The following is a 19,515-nucleotide window of genomic DNA, read 5'->3' on the forward strand; positions in this document are numbered from 1 at the left end:
GTCATCGTGCTTTCCCCCCCACACACACACTCCTTGAGGTATTGTGGTGGACAAAATAATTTTATCTTTATTTTTTACACACTTTTGCAGCCACACCCATACATGTCACTTAGTTAGGAATATCAGAATAGCAGAAAGTTCCATTGCCAATAATTATGCATGGCTCACACAAACATTTGTTTTCGACGTGTAGTGCAGGGGGGGGGGGTGCTGAATCTATAGTTTTCCCCAAGTGGCCTTCTGTACGACTGCGCCAGGCACCCCAAATCGGGGATACAGTGGTCCCTCGACTTACGAAATTAATCCGTTCCGAATGCACATTCGTAGGTTGAAAAGTTTGTAAGTCGGAAAAAGCAGTTTCCCATAAGAATGCATTGGAAACGGAAAAATTCGTAAGTCGAGTAAACCGCATCTAAAATTCGTAAGTTGAGAAAACCCCATCTAAACCACAACGGTTTTCCTTTCAGATGTCGAAAAAAACGTAAGCGTGCAGCCATTTTTTTCCATTCGTAACTCGGAATTTCGTAAGTCGAGTACTTCGTAAGTCGAGGGACCACTGTATTACCTACCCACTGAAAAGCAGGAAACAGACACTGGCATAATCAAATGGTGAAGAAAATCCAGCCAAGTTGGAAAGGACCAAGTTGGAAAGGACCGCGGGGGTCATCTACTCCTACCTACCCCTTGAAATGCAGGAATGTCTCTTGCCCAATGGGGAGCTCGAACCCATGACCCTGTGATTAAGAGTCTCTTCCTCCACAGACTGAGCTATCAATGCCATGATTCTAAGAGAGCCAAGATATATTCCTCTGGAGCAAACTAAGAATACATACACAGCAGAAGCCTCCGTGTAAGTAAAGACGGCAAATTGGAAAGGAAAGGTCCCTGGAAGTCTGTCACCTTTGCCAAACTATACAGAATTGGCTTCGGCTTCTAAGTGTGAGGCTGCCAAAAACACCAGGCTTATAAGAAGCCGCTCGTCTATGGTGAGTAAGTAATTAGCTCTGGGCACGGAAGTCTTTGTAAACTGGAAATAGTATTTTACTCCTCCTTTCAGGTGGTCGTGAGCAGCATAGCTGAGTAAAACGAACTGCAGACTTACCTCGCAAAGCTGCAAAACACATTTGCATTCTGCTCTCATAACATGCTTCAATATATTTCAGTAAATCCACCTTTTTTTAAAAAAATAATCTAACCCACCCTTTTCATTTTGGACTGAGATACCGTTCAGATGGCGAAATATAGCAGCAGGCCTGTTATTTACACCAGTCAAACTTCAATGACAGGTTTCTGGCTTTTCGGCTTTTTTCCAAGCCGTCTATTAATTTTATTTATTTATTATTATTATTTCTGCTCATGTAGAACATATTCACACTTTCGAGGGAACGGGGGACTATTTCACAGATGTCTAACAGATTTGGCTGTTGGCAGGGTTTCAGAGAGAGATAGAGTGAGAACGGGAGAGCCTACGAATGTTAAAATCACATAATATTTTGCTCAACAGAATAAAACGCAACTCAGCCTTCGCCAAACTTCCTTCGCCAACCTAGCGCCCACCAGCCAAAGCCCAAAACATTTGGAGGGCATCAGGTTAGCAAAGGCTGTTAAGAGACGCATCTGCTTACCACGGGTGTTCGTCGCCATGTCGGCCACTTTCTGAAAGGCATCCAGGAACGCCGCTGCGGCTACCACCGTTGTCCTAAAATACAAGGCAGATAATGTGACGTTAAGAAACCGCGAGACACAGCTTATTTAGAACTCTGCGCACCGAAAAGGAAAATGCATTAGCATTGCAAACAGAAAACAAAAACCACAACAACCTCCTAATTTGAGCTCCTACAAAATACAAAAGGGAATCTCACAGCTTTATTTGTACCCTAAATCACTTTCTTGCTTTTGGATGGCACCGCAGAAAACTTGCTTTTCTCCTATTTTCTTACAGAGTTTACTTGAACAACAACAAAAAGACAGGTGGTGCTTCTAAAGGAGAGAGGGAGAACCTCTAAACCTTTTAATCTGTCGCTGAACTACATCTCCTATCCATCCCAGCCAGCACAGCCAATGGTCAGGGATGGTGGGAGATGTAGTTCATCTGGACAGCCAGCCTCCCATAATCCCTGAACACCGGCCATCTTGGCAGGAGCTGGTGGAGGGTTTGGAGTCCAATAACAAATCTGGAGGGCTACAGGTTCAACGTCCCTGCTCTGAAGAACAAAGGAAGGTAAATAATTGTTCTGATACGCAGTGAAGCACTATTATCAACAGCATCCTCTGCACACATTTGGTTTGGGGGGGTGTACACGGGACGTGGGTGGTGCTGTGGGTTAGACCATAGAGCCTAGGGCTTGCCGATCAGAAGGTTGGTGGTTCGAATCCCCGCGACGGGGTGAGCTCCCGTTGCTCGGTCACAACTCCTGCCAACCTAGCAGTTTGAAAGCACATCAAAGTGCAAGTAGATAAATAGGTACCGCTCTGGCGGGAAGGTAAACAGTGTGTCCGTGTGCTGCTCTGGTTCGCCAGAAGCGGCTTTGTCATGCTGGCCACATGACCTGGAAGCTATACGCCAGCTCCCTCGGCCAATAATGTGAGATGAGCGCGCAACCCCAGAGTCGGTCACGACTTGACCTAGTGGTCAGGGGTCCCTTTACCTTTACACCTAAGAAGAGCAGCACCTAAAATTTTGGCGTGAATGCAAGAATCATGTGAGCTTCGCGGCGGCATCAGCCCAACTTCCAGCCAAGTCTACACTTGAATGGAAAAAAACTCATGTAGAGTATGAAGCAGTCCTTGGACAGAAGAGAGAAGGAAGAACACAGAATTACAAATCCAGGCAATTACTGGATTTGAGTGGCATGTTTGACAACTAAACCATATTTTGAATGTGTGCTTTAATACACAGAGGGAGAGAAACAATTCTCAAGCTCTTAAACAGTGCAGGGAAGGGGTTACCCTAAACAATACTTGGATAGCCAACCTGTGCCCTCCAGATGTCGCCCGATTCCAACTCCCATCAGTCAGCATGGTAGTGGTGCAGGGAATTGTAGTTCCACATCGCGCAGGAGGCACTGCAATGGCTAGGCATTGCTTTAAGCTGTACCCTAAAGACTCAACGCGATCCTCTCCCAATGCTGTTGGTTTGTAAATTCCTGACCTAAAGGCGAAATAACTGTACTGTCTCCAGCACCTGCTTCTCGGCCGCCTATGGATGTTCCAGGCGCAAAGTTACAGAGCAGGTTTCTGTCTCTTAAAACAGAAAGAAAGGCTATTGACACCACTGCTCCCAGAAATAAATGGTCAGTCTAGCAAAGCTGGGGGGATACAGCCTTTGAGGATGAGGCTTAGACCTCATAGATCTCTTCTGAGGATAAAAAGAACAAGCAAGAATGCTGTATATAAGAACAGGAAAGGGCAGCATTCTGACCAGACTCCTGCACAATGGGCCCAGTACTTGTTCGATCAATGCTGGCTTATCTCGCACACCACAGGTGAAGCGGTATCCAGCAAAACGTATGCAAAAGCCCACTAGTCTCACGTCAGGCAAACCAGTGGCACAGTGCTGGGTACAGACAGGGAGCAGACCAGCCCTTCAGGAGCCTATGAGCCTGGTACAGGGACAGACCTGTTTGCTCCCACTGCAGAGCGGCTTCAGGTATTCTAAAGCAAATAGGGCCTCCATTTTACATTTAATTTAGAGCAGGGTTCCCCAAACTACAGCCCACGGGCCAGATGCGGCCCACGAGGCTCATTTATGTGGCCCCTGGCAACCCCCGCTGCCCGCTCTTACTGGTGCGGCGCAGCTGCCCACTTCCGGGTGGCTGGAACGTCGGAAACAGCTTGCGTGCATGCACACACGCTATTTCCGGCGCACTTCCAGGTCGGAGGAGGCCCATGCGCATGCACACAAGCTATTTCCGGTGCTCCTCCACCCCGGAAGTGCACTGGAAATAGCGTGTGCGCATGCGTATGGGCGCGCCCTCCCCCACCCTCCGTGCAATCGGCGCGGCGGGCACGGGCCTGAAGCCGGGTAAGTTTGGGGACCCGAGTATCCCAGGAGGTGGCCCTACCATAGGGCAAGGGCAACAGCTGCTTCACATGCAGGTGAATCTGGGCGCATCAACATGGAATGCCGAAGCATTCTAGCCCATGCAATGCCACCTCCCAGGTCATTCTCCAATGGAAGCCCTGTTGGAAGAACGGCACGCTCTTCAATGGTGCTTGCACTGGGAATCTTCCTGGTTTATTACACTTATATTAATTTGCAGGAGGAGGGGGTACTAGAGATGTGAAGGCCTGTGGGAGGAAATATTTTTGAGGGTCTTTTCCCATTTCCCCCCCTGTGGTTTCCCCACCCCCTCCACATCTCTAGAGGGGCACCATTTCGTATTTTGGGAGTAAGAGCACAAGTATAGCTTGAGTCCATCCTAGATCACCTGACACTGGACAGCCTGCACAGTTTCTCCATTCCTGCATTGCAGAGGGTTGGACTAAATTACCCTGGGTGTCCCTTCCAACTGTACAATTTTAAGAAGCTGGTGTGCGTGCGTTTGCATTTGGAGACCATGTGCAATGCGCATCCCAGCAGGGAAAGTCATGCAGGCTTAGCGGTGAATGTTCCAACTCAAGAATGGGAGGGGGAACAGAGTTCAGCTGGACTTCCTCTCCTCCCTGCTTTGTGAGCATGTCGTATCAGTGGTTCCTCTGACCAAGAAAACATGATCAGTAGTATCACACGAGGATGTATCTGTTGCTGGGCTGAACCACTTCAAAATTCAGGTAAGATAACCCTCAAAAATATGACTCCCTCATGCTGTGTGTGTGTGTGTGTGTGTGTGTGTGTGTGTGTGTGTGTGTGTATTCTCATAACTAGCCTGGGGAGAATGTTCTAGCCTGACATGATATTTCAATGCACAGGGACAACAGCTGGAGGAGCATTCAAACAGTCACACACACACCCCATCACTTTCAGTCTTAAGATGTACAGATTCATCACAGAAGTCTGAGGATGATGTAGCTTGGCCAACCACTCCTTCCGCACAGAACTCCCAGGAAGCTGCCTTGGCTTGCAAACACAATGGCCTTTTCATTCCCTTTTCCAAGCATGCATCTAGTAGCAAGCAGCAGGGCCCCCAAATTCTTACTCTCAGCAAGAAACAAAATGCAAATCCGGGCTTCCTAAATATAGCCGGCACTTCATGAATAAATAGGTCTTAAGGACCCTGTTCACCTCAAAAACGTGTGCTAAAGTGCTTCCTTCTCTGCTTTAAATTAATTGCATATTCAGATTTAAAATTTTAAAAAGGAATCTGGGACATGACTTTGGGGAGAAACTAAAAACAAGGGCACAGCAGCAGGAGAGAAATGAACTAAACACAGGTCCAAAAGGAAGAATTCTTCAAGATGGAACCTGTCCGTGGAGGGCAACCTCATGCTTGCCAACATCAGTTAATGGTGCAGAGGCCTTGACATCTGCAATGGCGAATCAACCTGCAGAAGGAAAGGTCTTCTCTATACAGGAGTTTTCTGTTGCAATTACTGCCCCTTCCACACACATGCACACACAATTCCCCACCCCCCACCCCCAGAGCTTGCAAACACATCCTGGAATCCCACCCTAAAGGCAAAACACAGCCAGGAAGAGGTGTTGCGATGGCCAAGGGTTAAGTGCCTCCTCCCCTGCCTGCTGTTTCTCCCCTGCAAAAACACCCCCTCCCTCCTTCCAAATCACTTTGCAGGGCAGAGAATCCCAGGGCTGAAAAATCTCTTATTTACTACTAAAAGCAAAGTTACAGCCTCAGACCACCAGCACTCCTGGGCACAAAACAGCCACATAGAAAGGTTAAGATGCACAACATTTCACAGGTCAGCTGAAGACTTTTTAAGACACACATAAAATCCCCTCCCTTTTGCAGCCACTTGAGAATCAAGAAATCGTTAGCCAAGATCTGCTGTAGGGAAATGGTTCGCAGCAAGAGAGGCCTCAGAATGCCAAGCAAGTTGCTCTCGTGGGGAAGGTTTTCATCCACCATTCACGGCACACATGCACACTGCCAAAGAAACAAGGGTATAAAAGGACGTAGTGTGGCTCAGCTGCAAGTAAACTGCAGCCCCCTCCCCATCTTCTCCTCCAGCAGCTGATCAATAGTATAGGTATGAAACGTACAGAACGGGGAGTCCTTAACAAAGAGAAAGAGAGAAGAATGAATGTTATCCTTCTGCTTCAAGAAAAGCTAAGTGAGATGTGTGGCATAGAGTCAGTTAACCAAACACCCTCTAGATTTAGCATTTTCTGGTTATTTAGGCATTATCAACAACCACGAAGCAGAAAACAAGACAAACCAGATTGCTATTCACTTGTTAAACAGAATTCGGTCGAATCTTAGGCTAACCGCACATCCAACTTTGCAGAGACACTGGCAAGTAGAAAGTCGATCATCTGAGTAATTTCACTGTCAAAGATAAACTGCCCAATCTAAGCTTCCTGTATCAAACAAGAACACAACAGAACCACTCTGTTTCTCCCTGTGGAAACTTCAACAAATTTGCATGTAAATAAGGACAGCTTTACTAAACCTGAACTGCTGCACCAACTGCTATCTAAAGTCTTGCAAACAGAATGCAAGCACCAATTTGTGGGGTCTACCTGCGCTGTCTCTGCAAAATGCTTTCAATTTCCTCTCTTCCAAGCAAGCTATGGAGAATATTTCTAGATGAGGATTTGCAAAAAAATAAATAAATCATATCCGGATCAAAAATGCAAAATCCAGATCCAGGGTGGGGCCTGAAGCAAAGCCACTGGAGGAAGGAAGTGCATCCTCAAGGCAGAACTGGAGGAATATGCTACTCACTTTTACTACCTGCCAGTAAGAAGAGTTTGAAATGTCTGCTTGAGATTTCCTCCAAATTATACTAACAGACAATACAGGACTGGGTTTCTGAAAAAACCACACCCAGATGACATCCGTATTTCACAGAGCGTATGCTGTGGCAAAGGGAGGGAGGGCCGTGCACAGCGATTCTAGAATATTGAAAAGAATCTAACAAGGGCTATGTGCACAATGCAGACTTCACACCGGTTCTCTGGAAACAATAGTTTGCAAATCATAAAGTAGGCATCCCCAAACTGTGGCCCTCCAGATGTTTTGGCCTACAACTCCCATGATCCCTAGCTAACAGGACCAGTGGTCAGGGATGATGGGGATTGTAGTCCAAAACATCTGGAGGGCCAAAGTTTGGGGATGCCTGTCATAAAGCTAGCCATGGGAATGGATGTTACTTCCCCGTTGACGATCTCCGGCGAATTCTCCTTTCACTTGCTCCTTTATTGTTGCCTTTGCCCATGGTTCAAAACTGTTCATCAGGGCTGGGGAAGCCGTGGTCCTACAAATGTCGCTGGGACTCCAACTCCCATCTTCCCAGACCACTGGCCATACTGGTTGGGGCTGATGGGAGTTGGAGTCCAACACCCCCTGGAGAGTCACAGGCTCCTTATTCTCTTGTGCACAATATTTACCACGGTTAACACAAAATTCCCCGAGTAACTATAGCTTCCTAATTTACATCAAACCAAGGGTTCAAATTTTCATTCATGCGGGCATCATGGTCCACAGCACCGAAGGTTTGACTTCAATCTACGGAAGGAGACAAGGGGAATTTGCTCTGCAAAAGGGAGGAGAGAAAGGGAAAGGAATGTGTGTTCTGGGAGCTGTCTCCAGATTTGCAAGCCATCGTTTGCCGAGAGCCAGCAAGCATCTGCGCCCCAAGTCCAAGCTTATTTGAAGTGCAGACATAAGTAGTAGATTAAACGAGCAAACCTGGCAGAAAGAGAGGCACGGCGGTTTAGCTTACCTAAGCTGAGACTGCAACTTCCCAGCTTTGTTTATGAAATCTTCCCAAACCGGATAGCTTCCCTGGAAGAGAGAAAGGACAAAAAAACGCAGAATGAAATACCTTCAATTTCATCAGATTTTTTTTTAGAGCTTTGTAAAAAGCTAACTGGGTGTGGCAGAAGCTATAAGTTCAACAATACTCTTAACCACGCATTTATTTAAAACCTTTATACCCCACTCCTCCCCGCAAAAACTCAATGCAGCTGTCAACAAGGAAAAGCGCAGAGTTGCAATGAAAACAAATTGCCCATTTGGCATCAGACAGGAACCTCAGTGCTTCAGGGGTTTTGCAATGTAAATTCTCAGAGCCCTCGGGAATGGAAGGCAGGAGAGAGTAAACCAGGGATCCCCAAACTGCGGCCCTCCAGATGTTTCGGCCTACAACTCCCATGATCCCTAGCTAACAGGACCAGTGGTCGGGGAAGATGGGAATTGTAGTCCAAAACATCTGGAGGGCCGAAGTTTGGGGATGCCTGGAGTAAACCAACAGCGCCATGCTGGTTCTGATTCAAACCTAGGGCTGGTTTGCGAGCTTAGCAATACTTAAAAAACAACACCATTTCTCATAATGACACAAGGTGCTTAGTGAAAACAAGCTCTGTGCTCACACAAAGACTATAAGGTTCAACTATGGTGACAGCAGTATTGTCAATTTTCGAACCCTTATTGGCATATAGACATGATTCCAGTAAGGTTTGGTACAATAAAATCACTCAGCAAAATTCAGATACCATTGTGTATTTTCTGCAATCTCCCCTGTAGGACATTCAGTCTCGCTAGCATGCACTCCTGTCAGTGTTAGAAACTCACGATGTATAAGCTACAGTACTAGGTTTGCAGTCGCCACAACTGAATGTCTATTTGCCAGGGGTTTGGCCTAGATGACCCTTGGGTTCCCTTCCAACACTACAATTACGCAATTCTATGATCCCAACCGCATTGCTCGGCTGTCGCTTGCTCTTGCAACAATTCACTGGTACCAATATGCAAGGAGGAGTAACACAGAGAGCGGAAATGGAAATGGTATTAACTATGGACTAAGGCGGAGGTTTTTAAACTGCAGTCACCAACTCTGCACCCAGACATCTCCACGTAGCTGCAACTGCGCCCACGCTAGTAGCAAAACGTGCCTGGCGCCTGGCTAATTTCTAACACTGCGCCCTGAGTTGATTCAGGTTGGTAAAATGGGAGAAATAAGTCGCCACTGGCGGCCCACATCGCAGCAGGTGATGGCATTTTTTTTAAAGAAAAACTTCCAAGCAGCATCAAAAACTCTTTAACTGGCTGGAATGGAAAAGTAGCCGATTTCTCAACAACATAAATAACAGTTACTGATTAACAGGAATCATTTCAGCCATGGAATTTTCCACGAGAGAGCTCAAATACATACAAAGGGCAATACAGTGGTTTCAGTCCATTTGTATAGGCCAATATTTTCATAACATTGGCTATATAGTTCAGGACAGGGGGGAGATTTTCGGTTGAGGGCCACCTTCCCTCGAGGGTCATTTGTTGAAGGCCGCAGCTACTTCACTTTATTCATTTCCTTTCTTCCGTCATGGAACCCAAGGCGGCCTACATGGGGTCACACACCCACCCCCCCATGCCTGCTCAACCTCAGCTAACCGCAGGGCAAGGTTGAAGTCAGTGGAGGGCAGTGCCAGGATCCCTTGGGCGGGGCCAAAGAAGCCAAGGGCCGTGTAATCTTATGCAGAGGGCCGCACATCGCCCGCCGCTGTAGCAGCGTCACAAGCAGATTACCAGCTCCCTGCTTAATGAGCAGAGATATGAACCAGTCTTTGGCCCTTTTACGCAAAGGGGCAAATCACCCACCAGGAAGTCTTCCATAAACTTTGGACAAGAGAGAACTGAACTGCAAAAAATATGATGAACAGCTTAGGAACACTACCCTGTCTTCTTGCAAAGCCTGCTAACCATAGCTTCCTGGTTTGGATGGAACAGGAGTTACCTAAAGACTTCCTGGTTGGCTTGCTGACTCGCACAGGCAGAAGACTCATTCAAATCCCAGCTTGTGAAGCAAAGATATATCATTAATCAAATGCTCCCATGCATGCACTCAAATGCAGGGTACTGCCGATGACGTGATGCAATGATGCATCTCAGCTGGGGGGAAATCACACTGCCAAATGCAAAGCAAGGCAACTCAGACTGAGCATATAATGCCATTCTTATTTTTTTTAATCCCTTTTGCCATTGCTGATAAAGGCAGAATAAGAGGCAGATAGGATTCTCTCTCAGCTTGCGTGAGAGAAGCCCACCTCTGGGTGCAACGCAGGCAGCTGATACTTTATAAACTGCTTCGAGAGCCAGTATTTTGTAGAAAAGCGAAATATTACTTTAAAACAGGCATCCCCAAACTTCAGCCCTCCAGATGTTTTGGATACAATTCCCATCATCCCCGACAACTGACTGTGCCTGTGAAGAACTTATGATTTCATTGTATCTTGTTCTATTTGTAGCGTTATGAACTGAAGCAGCTCTAGCGAAACCTGATCAACATCCGGAGTTCAGGTCTTCAGATCCATCTTTGCTGAAGGACGGTGAGGAGGCACCTGCTTTTGACCGCCATCTCGTAGGACCTTGCTTCAAAGTCCACATTGTGACCGTTCCTTCTTGTATGACTCTGCACGTCCAGTTGTGAACTCATTGCAGCACCTTTTGCGCTTTTGCACTGCACTAGGACACGATTATTACTGGTAGAGTTGTACCATTGCAGCGCTTTTGTGTTTATGCACTGCGCTAAGATACCATCATTATTGACTGAGTTGTGCCTTCAGTATACTGTTTGTTCATAGTTTCTCCAGGCTTTGATATGCATACAGTGGTGCCTCACTTAACGAATGCCCTGCTTAACGAAATTTCCGCTTAACGAAAGGATTTTTCGAGCGGAGGTTGCCTCGCTAGACGAATTCATTTTATGAAAAATTCGTCTAGCGAATCACGGTTTCCCATAGGAATGCATTGAAATTCAATTAATGCATTCCTATGGGCAAAAAAAAAATCAAAAAAATTTCAATGCATTCCTATGGGATTCGCTAGACGAATTTTTCGTTATAAGAAAAGACCCGTGGAATGAATTAAATTCGTCTAATGAGGCACCACTGTATTGCACTTTATATGGTTTATTGAGTAAATTGTCTTTGGCATTTGCTAGCCGGTTTGGTGTTATGGTATTGGTTTTGTTGAAGTTATTGTCGTAACACCTGATACTTTTTTGAGCATACAAAACATCTGGAGGGCCGCAGTTTGGAGATGCCTGCTTTAAAACAAAACCCTGCTACTGCTGCTGCTCTGAAGATGTGTTACAGTGCAATTGTGTGCATAGAATCGTAGAGTTGGAAGGGACCGCAAGGATCATCGAGTCTGATCCCCCCCCCCCCCGGAAGGAGAACTGACCATTTCCTAAGGGAGTCCGTTCCACGGTTCAAAGAGCTCTCACCATCAGAAAGTGTCTACTCAGATGCAAGCCCCCATTTCAGTTCAACAGGATTTGCTCCCAGGTAAGGAGTGTGTAGGCTAAAACCTTAGTTTGCCTGTCTGAGACAGAGCTTTTTTAGATGGGAGGCTGATTACCGTGGAAGAGTTTCAACGCAGCACCAAGCCTCTCACTCCATCAGCTCAAGTATTTCCTACTTATGCAACGGAACACTCTTCCCTTATCCTCCCGCCATGCGCCCAGTCTGTTTTTTAGGGGTTCCCCCAACCCCCTGGAGCAGATTTGCAGAGGGTGGGGAAGGAAGAGAGGGGAAATTAGTACTGTACAAGCAGAGATCTCTGCACTGATGGGGTGCTGCAGCTGAACGCAGCCCTGTACAGACATGTCATTTTAAGTCGGAATTAAATGTGCTTGTTTTGTCAAGAGCACCCAGACGTTGCTTTCTGGTACGCGCTGTGACTGCACAAACTGCCCCAGCAGCAGAGTGTCCCAATATTTAATTAAATTTTGGCTAGCTGTGCTTTTGTCACCTTTACACTAATGGAGTTAACAGACCATTAGTCCACTGGTGAGAATGTCACCTCCAAGTTTGAAAACCATATGGGAAGGACCCTTAGTATAGTCTTTTACGTAAAGAAAAGAAGCCTGTATGGGATTATCAACCAGTTAATTTGAAAGATTGCCTTACCCAATATGAGACAACTTTGATCTGCGGAACTGGCATGGTTTAACACTCATTCTGCACTTTTTTAAAAAAATCTCTTTTAGTGTGACAGGCAGCCCCCACAATTCAAAACTCCCTGCCACCATTATTATATTTTTATTATCACATTTACATCGCACCTTTCCTACAAGGAGTGCAAGGTGGAATACACCCTTTACCACCTCCACGTTTTATCCTCACAAGAACCCTGTGAGGTAGGCTATAGGCCAAGAGATGGTGACTGACTCCACGGTCACCCAGTGAGCTTCATGACTGAGTGGGGATTTGAACCCCGCTGTGGGTTAAACCACAGAGCCTAAGGCTTGCCGATCAGAAGGTCGGCGGTTCAAATCCCCGCGACAGGGTGAGCTCCCGTTGCTCCTGCCAACCTAGCAGTTCCTGCCAACCTAGCAGCTCCTGCCAACCTAGCAGTTTGAAAGCATGTCAAAGTGCAAGTAGATAAATAGGTACTGTTCTGGCGGGAAGGTAAACGGCATTTCCGTGTGCTGCTCTGGTTCGCCAGAAGCGGTTTTGTCATGCTGGCCACATGACCTGGAAGCTATACGCCGGCTCCCTCGGCCAATAAAGCGAGATGAGCACTGCAACCCCAGTCAGTCACTACTGGACCTAATGGTCAGGGGTCCCTTTACCTTTACTTTATCCCAAGTCCTAGACCGACACTCTAACCACTACACCACACTGCCTCACAGCCTACCGAAACACGCAGAATGCCGAACCGCATTTTTGATCTGGTTTTTTTAGCCTATTTTAGCTTACCTTTAGTACTGTTGAATGTTTTTAATACTTGTTTTTCCCTGGGGGTTTTTTAAGACTAATAATTTTATTGTTTCATTCTTTTTGTAAAGCACTTATAGAGTGCTCTGGTGCAATTTGCATCACTCCACACTTCCCAGGAGACGCCTGCCCGGGGACCTATTAAAACAGACACCATTTTGTCAAAGACCAATCACATTTAGGTTATCGTGAAACTGGTCCAAGAAAGCTCCAGGCTCAGCAAGGGATCTGTCAACTCTTGATGATTTTGCAATGCCAATGAAGTATGCAAGTCGTGAGATACTTCCCTCCTAGCCTCTACCCCACCTCTTATAGCATAGTATCCAAACAAAACAGCAATTCATTCAGTCATCCTCAGATTTCCTGTCTTTCTGGTTACCTTCACTGAACAAAGTTTTTTATGTCCCTCCCTTACAGATACATAAAAAATTTTGTTTTTATGTCCGTCCCTTACAGATACATAGGGGACCCAGGTGGCACTGTGGTTAAACCACTGAGCCTAGGGCTTGCTGATCAGAAGGTTGACGGTTCGAATGCCTGTGACGGGGTGAGCTCCCGTTGCTTGGTCCCGGCTCCTGCCAACCTAGCAGTTCGAAAGCACGTCAAAATGCAAGTAGATAAATAGGAACCGCTACAGCGGGAAGGTAAACAGCATTTCCATGTGCTGCTCTGGTTTGCCAGAAGCGGCTCTGTCATGCTGGCCACATGACCTGGAAGCTATACGCCGGCTCCCTCGGCCAATAATGCGAGATGAGCGCGCAACCCCAGAGTCGGTCACAACTGGACCTAATGGTCAGGGGTCCCTTTACCTTTTACAGATACATGTTGTTGTTGTTTAGTCCAACTCTTCGTGACCCCACGGACCATAGCAAGCCAGGCACTCCTGTCTTCCACTGCCTCCCGCAGTTTGGTCAGACTCATGTTGGTAGCTTTGAGAACACTGTCCAACCATCTCGTCCTCTGTCGTCCCCTTCTCCTAGTGCCCTCAATCTTTCCCAACATCAGGGTCTTTCCCAAGGATTCTTCTCTTCTCATGAGGTGGCCAAAGTATTGGAGCCTTGGCTTCATACATATACACACACACAAACATAGGGGCCATACAGAGTTCATAGAATCTTAAGAGTTGAAAGGGACCCCAACTGTCTTTCACACCAACTCCCTGCATTGCTGGCATCTCAACTAAAGCATCCATGACAGATGGCCACCCAACCTCTGCTTAAAAACCTCCAGAGAAGGAGAATCCACAACCTCCTAAGGGAGACCATTCCACTGTCAAACAGCTCTTACTATCAATAAGTTCTTCCTGATGTTCAGTCGGAATCTCCTTTCTTGTAACTTGGAGCCATTGGTTCGGGGTCCTAGCCTCTGGAGCAGGAGAAAACAAGCTTGCTCCATCTTCCATGTGATAGGCCTTTAGATATTTGAAGATAGCTATCATACCTCCTCTTAAGTCTCCTCTTCTCCAGGTTAAACCTATCCAATACCCAACCCAGTCCTCATAAGACTTGGTTTCCAACCCTTTCGTCACCTTATCTTGGTTGCCTTCCTTTGCACACGTTCCAGCTTGTCCATATCCTTCTTAAGTTGTCATGGCCAGAACTGGACACAGGATTCCAGGTGTGGTTTGACCAAGGCGGAAGAGAGTGGGACTGTTACTCAGGACACTATACTTCTGTTGATGCAGCCTAGAATAGCATTAGCTTTTATTAGCTGCTGTATCGCACTGTGAACTTGTGTTAAGCCTGTGGTCTACTAAGACCCCCTCTGTCCCATTGGGCTGTCGACAGACCATCTCACCCTCGCAGCAAAGCTAGCAGGTGGTACGCAACTGAAGGCGGAAGGGACTGGGACTCCACCCTTAGCTGGCTAACTCTCTGCAGCAGCTGCAGTATCAACATATTTATATCATCTCAATGAATGTGCATCCTGCAAAACAGCACCATTTATGGCCAGGAACCCCCTTTTAAGAAGCGCATGTGGTTCCATTCACACCCACACACAGCACACAAGGTCTTCACTGGCATGCATGTGACCAAACCCAGTGGGTTCATTTATTTTTTGACTTTGCACCCTCCAAGTCTGGCAAGTAACCAAAGGGCACAGGCCTAGATCGTTAAGATGTGGCTAATTAGCAATGCTTCTCTCTCTGTACTATCCTCACGCTTCGCACATGCCCTTTTGGGGCGTTCATTTGTGATTTGCAGCAAAACTTCCAGGATTCTGTTTCCAACCGTGTTGGCCCAAGCGCACTGATCAGATTGGAAATTCTGCTGCACAAAACTGAAACTCATGGGCCCGTCGCCAGCATAACCTGAATGATGTCCTAAGAAGGAACCTTGACCACAGTGACATGTCAGGGTATGCTCTGCTCCAGTGGCCAACAGGATGGTTCACTGAACCGGAGTGACATCTGTTGCGCAAACATTTCAGTCAATAAGGGGAAAGGCCAGTTGGCAAGCCAGAGGTCCGCAGCTACAAAGGGCGAACGCCACAGCATTCCCCTGCCCAATCTGTAGGAAGATCTGCAGCTCTGAGCACACGACCCACAACTCTTGCAAAACACTATGTTCCTTTCTCTTGGATGAGCAGCTCAGTGCAAAAATCGCATTTGCCTTTTCCAGGGAGATGACCAGAGCTGAAAACACGAGGAGAGCAATTTGAGAGAGATTCATATTCTAAATTTAAGCTGTATTCCTAATGTTCGGAATAAGCCCTACTGAGCACAGTTGCTTCTGAGTAAACACGCACAGGATTGTGGGCCTGAAATAAATTTGGATTTCAGCTCAAGTACTTAGGTTCTGCTGGATGCAAGAGCTATGAGAAAGTCATTTTTGATGCCCCAATCCCAACTTTACTCATCAAACACCTGTTTTCAGAAAATCCCAAGGCGCATCCTTTCCACTTAACCTTGCTAACAGATGGCATAAGCCATGGTCTGAGGGATATACAATTCAGCTACTTTGCTGAAGCAAAACAAATGCGAGTTTAGTCTGTGTCCAGGTAAGAAATTGCCTGGTGTATACCACCCTGAGTTCCATGCTGGAAGAAAGGTTGGATGTAAATATACCACAGCCAACTGGGACTCTCTCAGGGAAGAGTACATCACCTAAAAACTACCCCAAAAAAGAACACAAGAAGCTGCGTTAAACTGGGACCAATGATCCACCTAGCTCAGAAATGACTACTCTGGCAGGGAGAAGCTCTCCAAGGTTTCAGGCAGAGACCCAGGCCCAACCTGGAGACACCAGCAATTGAACTTAGGGCCTTCTGCACACTAAGCACTGGGTTGTACACTGGGCTGTGGCTCTGGAGGAACTGCTTGTGACCATCTTTGAGAATCAAATCTCACATGGAACCCTCATATCTCCAAGAGAAGACTCTTCTAGTATGGCAGTTGTGGAGACAACTACTTAAGTGACCCAAAGTACAGGTTCCAAGTGTCAAGTTGAAGGCAAGTTTACGTGGACCAAAAGATAGTTGCATTCACCGTTTTGGTTAACTGGCCATGAGCGAATCGCCAGATGTTCCATGCAGCCAAGAAAGTCACTACCGGTATGCAGGTGTCCACTTACTGCTTTTAATTCATGGTGTTGTTGTTTGCTAGCAAGTGCAGGGGAGGTGACTGTTTGCCCTTTCTCCATGCAGAGGTTTGGAGCACAGCAAAGCTCTCCTATCCCACTGGCCAGGCAACCATAGAACATGAACACAAAGCAGACATCAGCTGCGATAGCCATGTCCTAGGAGTGCCCATGAAGATTTCTTTTTGGTGGCAGGAACCAGAAAGTTCTCTGCCCTGCAATTTGGTTGTCTGCTCTGTGAAGCTCCTGTTGGGATTAGACGGGTCTAGAAAAGGAATGGCTGCGAAAAACAACAAAGAAACAGTCGGAGGTATTTTTAAAACCCGAATACTGCTGTGAGCAAGACACTAATGGTGCAATACTATACATAATTAACTCAGAAGTAAACCTTGCTGTGTTCAATGCAACTTACACCCCCGGTATGCGTGCACGGGACTGCAGCCTAAATTATGGAAAGTCAAGGAAAGCCAACATCCTGGGTGGTTCTAGCAATAAAGTGAATACTTTAAAATAGCTAGACCTTTATTTCATTAATATCTGAACACTCAGTTCACTTTTCCAACTCGTCACAATGCCCAAAATGTTTCTATTGTTTTGCAACAGCCAACTTGCAATGAAGAGATAGGATTTTTATATATATACACAAGCCTATTTTGCACTGTTGGTTTCATTACTCCAAAGCACCAACGTCCTAAGAAATGAGTTGAAGAACGAGTGAACAGAAGAACGCATGTTCTGTATTAAATGTTGTTCAGTGAACAATTATACACACATTTCGTCCTTAAACATTGACTCAGCTGGTAATGTTGTTCCACGGCAATGCACAAGTTTCCTGCTGAGCTACGGCGACACAAAACCTTTCTGCGATACCTGTGGCGTCACGCCTGACTGGAAAGGGGGGAAAGCTCTTAAAACAGCTCTGCCCAAGCAGGCTCCTGAACGACGTGACTTTCCAAGGCTGTATCATGCGTGCTCTGGGTTCTCATTGTTGGGCATGCCAGACCACCCCTTGATCTGACACCTGTGCTGCACACCTGCCACTCACCACCGCTCCTCAGTTCTGATGCCAGGTGCCCTCACAACACTGAGCGTAAGCATGTGGCAAATTCAAGGGCACACAGCACATGCGTCACCTAAGGAACCCCCAAAATCTCCAGTTAAAAGGATCTCAGGGCCATGAAAGACCACTGCATGAGACCAGGGTCTGCTCCTGCAAGTCTGCAGTAAAGGTAAAGGGACCCCTGACTGTTAGGTCCAGTCGCGGATGACTCTGGGGTTGCAGTGCTCATCTCGCTTTACTGGCCAAGGGAGCCGGCGTACAGCTTCCGGGTCATGCGGCCAGCATGACTAAGCCGCTTCTGGCGAAACCAGAGCAGTGCATGGAAACGTCATTTACCTTCCCACCGGAGCAGTACCTATTTATCTACTTGCACTTTGACGTGCTTTCGAACTGCTAGGTTGGCAGGAGCAGGGGCCAAGCAACGGGAGCTCACCCTGTCGTGAAGATTCGAACCGCCAACATTCTGATCAGCAAGTTCTAGGCTCTGTGTAGGGAGGTCCTATATCAGGGGTCCCCAAACTAGGCCCGGGGGCCAGATGCGGCCCAATCACCTTCTAAATCTAGCCCGCGGACGGTCCGGGAATCAGCATGTTTTTACATGAGTAGAATGTGTCCTTTTATTTAAAATGCATCTCTGGGTTATTTGTGGGGCATAGGAATTCGTTCATATTTTTTCCCAAAATATAGTCCTGCCCCCCACAAGGTCTGAGGGACAGTGGACTGGCCCCCTGCTGAAAAAGTTTGCTGACCCCTGTCCTATATTGACGATGTCTAATGGTCTAAGGCAGCTTCATAAGTCTGCTGTCAGACTCTTGCACACAGCTACTAAGCAACGGGTAAGCTGCTGCATTACTGCTCCTTTTACACCATCTCCCCATGGTGTTTCCCTGCATGACCCTTGCAATGAAGCCATCTTGAGGGCTTGACTGGTTCCAGGAGCAGAGCCATGTTGCGCAAACTCAACAGCTCAGCTCCAGGGATGGCAAAAGGCCTCCACCCTAATTTCACAGCAGTCTTCGCCCAGCCGGGGTCTAATTTGCACCGTACGGTTGAAGCATGGTCATGCCAGTCTCCTGCAAAGAATCCTGGGAACTGTGGTTTGCCAAGGGTGCTGAAAATTGCTAGGCAGCCCAGATTCCCCTCACAGAAGTAGAATTCCCGTAATTCCTTGGGAAGAGAGACCGACTGTTAACCCAACTCTGGAAGTGTGGTTCGGTGCTGTTAGCGAACTACACTTCCCAGCATTCTTTGGGAGAAGCCATGATCTTTAGAGCAGTATGAAGCTGCTTTAAACATATAGTGGCAGATGGGAACCCTGGCATCCTCCAACTGTTTTGGATGGCAAGTCCCATCAAAAAGCAGCACTCGGTGGCTGGGCACATGTAAGCTCAGTTGGGGACACACCCGGTTACCTGGAGGAGATTCACAGAGCTGCTTCATTGCAAGAAAACAGGTTGGTTGGGAAAAGGGCAGTAGCAGACATGGTCAGCTAAAGGGGAAACTGCAGGTACTACAACAGCAGCAGATAGGAGAGACACCAGGAAGAGAGAGATTCAATGGAAGACTCAGCAAGCCATTGGCTGAGCGAAATACAACAAAGATGGCTTGCAGTTAACCACTTTCCTGGTTGCTTGCGGTCAAGGTGACCTCCAGGTAACCAGCAGGGAAAACTTACGAATTATTGGTTCTCTGTCTTTCCTGTTCGCTTTGTTGCTTTTGCAGATCATCAGCATCTCACAGCTCAATTCAAGTGCCAGGTAGCAAAAGGATTTTGTGAACTTGTCTCCGAGACTGGAGCATGGTGACATGTTCTTTTAAGCCTTGCTTTCCAAAGGTGTCAGAGCAAAAACTTTAAGGAAGGGTAATAAGCTCGCCAACAGCTGTCCATACCTCTAAGGATGAAGGCAAGGTAACACTCCTGGTTCAGGCAAATGGCCAATAAGAGTGTGTGAAGGGGTGGGGGGTTGGGAGATCAGCCCCTGGAAGCCGTCTCCCCCTCCTTAGGGAGCCTGCCTCCCACCTTCAGAGCAACTGCT

At 47.1% G+C, this 19,515-nt stretch overlaps 1 protein-coding gene across 14 annotated transcripts in view; it reads right to left on the minus strand.

Annotated features, from left to right (window-relative positions):
• MTSS1 (MTSS I-BAR domain containing 1) overlaps positions 1–19,515 on the minus strand; it is a 144,262-nt gene that overhangs the window by 114,976 nt on the left and 9,771 nt on the right. For all 14 annotated transcript variants that reach the window (XM_088676402.1, XM_088676401.1, XM_035124947.3 and 11 more), the window contains exons 2-3: positions 7,846–7,907; positions 1,626–1,699 (exon numbers count right to left, since the gene is read on the minus strand). In XM_088676402.1, coding sequence (XP_088532528.1) covers positions 1,626–1,699; positions 7,846–7,907 — 136 coding nt within the window. The remainder of the gene's footprint in view (positions 1–1,625; positions 1,700–7,845; positions 7,908–19,515) is intronic.

This window comes from Zootoca vivipara, chromosome 8 (genome assembly GCF_965207765.1).
Source record: "Zootoca vivipara chromosome 8, rZooViv2.hap1.1, whole genome shotgun sequence".
In the NCBI taxonomy this organism is placed as follows: domain Eukaryota; kingdom Metazoa; phylum Chordata; class Lepidosauria; order Squamata; family Lacertidae; genus Zootoca; species Zootoca vivipara.